Here is a 3297-nt window from a genome sequence, read left to right on the forward strand (position 1 = left end):
TATAAATGCAATATTACTGGAGAACAAGTCTTACTTGCACTTTCTAGCAGTTCGGAGGACATTCCTGGAGTCGAATTATCTTGCATTTGCTTTTGCAGCAACTGCTGTTCTGCTGTAACTCTCTGACAGTTTCTTTTGTTTGAAGCCATTAATAGAAGAGAAAGAACAAGCACAATCAGCACTATACCGACAATAGTAACCACAAGTCCAACATCCTTGCCTGATCTTCTCCCCTTATGAGGTTGTTGACAATAGTTAGCTTCATGCTGGTGTTCAGGGTCAGCACTAAAGCAATTCCCGTCGAACTTAACAACCCTGTTATTCAAGTTGGCACTTAGACAAGCAGGCAGCTCACCTGTGATTCGGTTAGTAGACAGATCCACAAAGCCGAGGGTGCTGCTGCATATTAAACTACTCGAAAGTGATCCACTGAGCATGTTGGCTGCCAGGTTCAAATAACTGATGTTTGGGAGATCAAAGAGTTTTTCCGGAGGTTTGCCCTCGAGAAAGTTGAATGAGAGATCAAGGTGCTGAAGCCTGTTCAGTTGACCAAACTTTTCAGGAATTTCACCCTTGAATGAGTTCTTGCTAAGCAGGACTGTTACCAATGATGTAGGCATGTCTGGAAGCTCTCCATCTAACTCGTTGTCCCTCAAATCCAACATCTCAAGTTTTACCAAACTATCCAAAGCTGGAACCTCGCCTGAGATATTGTTGCCGGCAAGAGCTAGCTCGGTAAGCATTGTAGCTTTACCAACTGAAGCTGGTATTGACGCCTTCAACCGGTTACGCTGCAAACGAAGGACCGTGAGGTTCGAGAGCGAACCAAACCAGTCTGGCACAGTTCCATTGAAGTAGTTACCATCCAGTGTCAGGGTCTGAAGCCTCGACATGGCCGACAGCTTCGGAGGGATGGATCCATACAGAAGATTTGAGCTCAGATCAAGCACTTGAAGCGAAGACAGCCGGTGAATCTTGTCGGGGAGAGGGCCCCATAAGCCCAAAGACACCAGGATCACAACCCGCAAGGTAGTCAGCCTTGTCAGCGTAGTAACAAATGAATCGATAACAAAGGCTTCAGAGAGGCTAACATTTGGAAGAGGATAGCCACTGAACTTTGGTGGCTTAGTGATCCTATCACCGACAATCTTGAGCTCCGTAACGGCATCCCCCTCGCACGTTACAGTGACCACCGAAGTGGGCTGAGTGTAGCAGGGGTTACCACTTGGATTGTTCCAGACTTCCAGCTGCCTAGGGTACTCCAGCTGCTTCCTGAGCTGCTGCAGCAGCTCACTTTCTGAGGACTGCTCGCTTGTGCGGAATAACATCAAACAGGTTATGGTCATCACAAGGGCAGTTAACTGCCAAGCCATTGGAGCCCAGCTTTGTGCCCAAGACTGTATCCTATTTCAACTGCCTGCCTGTGTATCTTGGCAAGTTGTACGCTTTCCAATTTCTCAACCAGGAGTTTCAGAGTTTCAGCCAGGACTTTGATACTGAAGGCAGGGATGAAAAACCGCAGCAGCAGCAAAAATTGTTCGTTGAAAGAACTTTGCTTTTATTGATCTCACAGTACAGTTTCCTGCGCGGAAAGGAATAGTTTTCAGAAATTACTGAGGATGAAATAATTAAGGCCAAAAGCAAATGTGTCTTATCCAAATAATAGGAAAGCAAATCTGTCACAGAACCTGATTCATATAATCTGGCTTGCCCTTAAAAAACATCAAACTATTTTGGTGAAGGGACGCAGCAAATTTGAAACAGGAAAAGCAGAGGGAATAGTTCTCACTTGTTTGCAGTAAAAATATATATGAAGGTGCAGGCTTGTAAAACTGTTTGGACCCGACAAAGAAAACGACATGCTGTGAAAACTACAGGGGGGAGCATTGATTTTCAATAAGTACACAGCAGCAACTACAGTAAATTGAACATATTCTACTTCAAATACAGACATCTCAAACTCGTCAGTTAATTTTTGAAGGAATGTTAAGACTCCTCTTGTGCAAGCAAAAAAGCAGAAGGGGGGAAATGATAAACAAGTTAGATACGCACAAATCTGAGCTTGCAAGCAAAAACCATAAAAAAAGACAGCCAAAAAAAGCAGCAAACTTGAAGGCAAAACAAAATTGCGGTGGGGAAAGGAAAATGTAATAATTTCGTTGTGTGCATCTTTGGATGTTCTCTTCCATTATCTATACACACAAACAAACAAAAAACCCAAAATGACAGAAAAAATTGAAGCAGATTTTCTTCCATTTTTCCAAAACTTAAAGCAAATAGAAGTTTCCAGGTAGAGATGAGTGGGGATTCTCTTCACACGGGGAAGAGGAAGGATGCATAAACTTCACTCCAAATCACACACAGAAACTGAGCAAGAAAACTGCAAAGAAACAGGGAGGCACGAATGGGTAACAAGAGCAGAAGCACAGTTTATCAGCACTGGAGATTATCCACCGCAGAGAAACAAGCAGAACCTCTGACCTGAATGCCGGCCGCCGGGGGTTCCCCGAGAACCACCACCACAGGTCACGGGAGCTTCCCTCCTCCTTGCCCACCCACCAAGGTCAGGAGCGGCGGCGGGCAAAGAATTAAGGGAGGGAGAGGCGGGGCAGGTGAGACGCGCGGCTGCCCGCGGCGCGAGAGACGCTGGCTGCTGCTTGCTTCAGGGCCCCAATGCACATGGGATCTCTCACCCGCCTCCCCCAGAAAGCGAGTCGAGAGCCGGCGACGGACCTCCACCTGCGCGCGAGTAATGGCCCGTCGGCGGGGTGACGGACGCTCACACAGCCGAGCCAACGCTACCCAGCTGCCTACCGGCCACCGCTACACCTCCTCACCAGGGGGAGAGATCAATCGAGCAGAGCAGAGCAGCCATCCTCCATTGTTACTGGTTTACAGTGCTCCGGACGGGGCCTGGCGATTGGCACTGGCGGTAGCAGAGCGAGCAATAAAAGCACAGAGCCGGAGGCGGAGGCGGAGTGGTTGGGGCAGCGGAGTAACCGCTTTAATGTCTTTTTTGACTGCGCTGCGCCTCTGGGAGCGGGACTGCCGACTGCGTGGGGAAGGCAGCCGTCCAAGGAGAGCTCGTCTGGGATCGTCTGCGCTCATCGGTAATGGTGATCTGTGATGGATATGGTCTATGCTGTAGCAGTGGAATTTTGCAGGTAAGTTTTGGTACTCCTAGATGGGTTGATCTGATGTGATCGTTGTCCATGGTCCACGGCTTTGGATGCACGCTACGAAGGAGATTGTCCTTGTATTTTTCACGCTAGTAGATGCAGAGAAGAAGGGTGCCCA

At 48.0% G+C, this 3297-nt stretch overlaps 1 protein-coding gene across 1 annotated transcript in view; it reads right to left on the reverse strand.

The window, feature by feature from the left end:
• Positions 1-3042, reverse strand: part of LOC119295076 (probable inactive leucine-rich repeat receptor-like protein kinase At3g03770) — a 6769-nt gene extending 3727 nt beyond the window's left edge. The window contains exons 1-2 of the mRNA XM_037573403.1: positions 2482-3042; positions 35-1582 (exon numbers count right to left, since the gene is read on the reverse strand). Coding sequence (XP_037429300.1) covers positions 35-1373 — 1339 coding nt within the window. The 5' untranslated portion in view covers positions 1374-1582; positions 2482-3042. The remainder of the gene's footprint in view (positions 1-34; positions 1583-2481) is intronic.
• Positions 3043-3297: the final 255 nt, after the last annotated feature.

The sequence above is a fragment of the Triticum dicoccoides genome, chromosome 4B (genome assembly GCF_002162155.2).
Source record: "Triticum dicoccoides isolate Atlit2015 ecotype Zavitan chromosome 4B, WEW_v2.0, whole genome shotgun sequence".
NCBI classification, from domain to species: Eukaryota; Viridiplantae; Streptophyta; class Magnoliopsida; order Poales; family Poaceae; genus Triticum; species Triticum dicoccoides.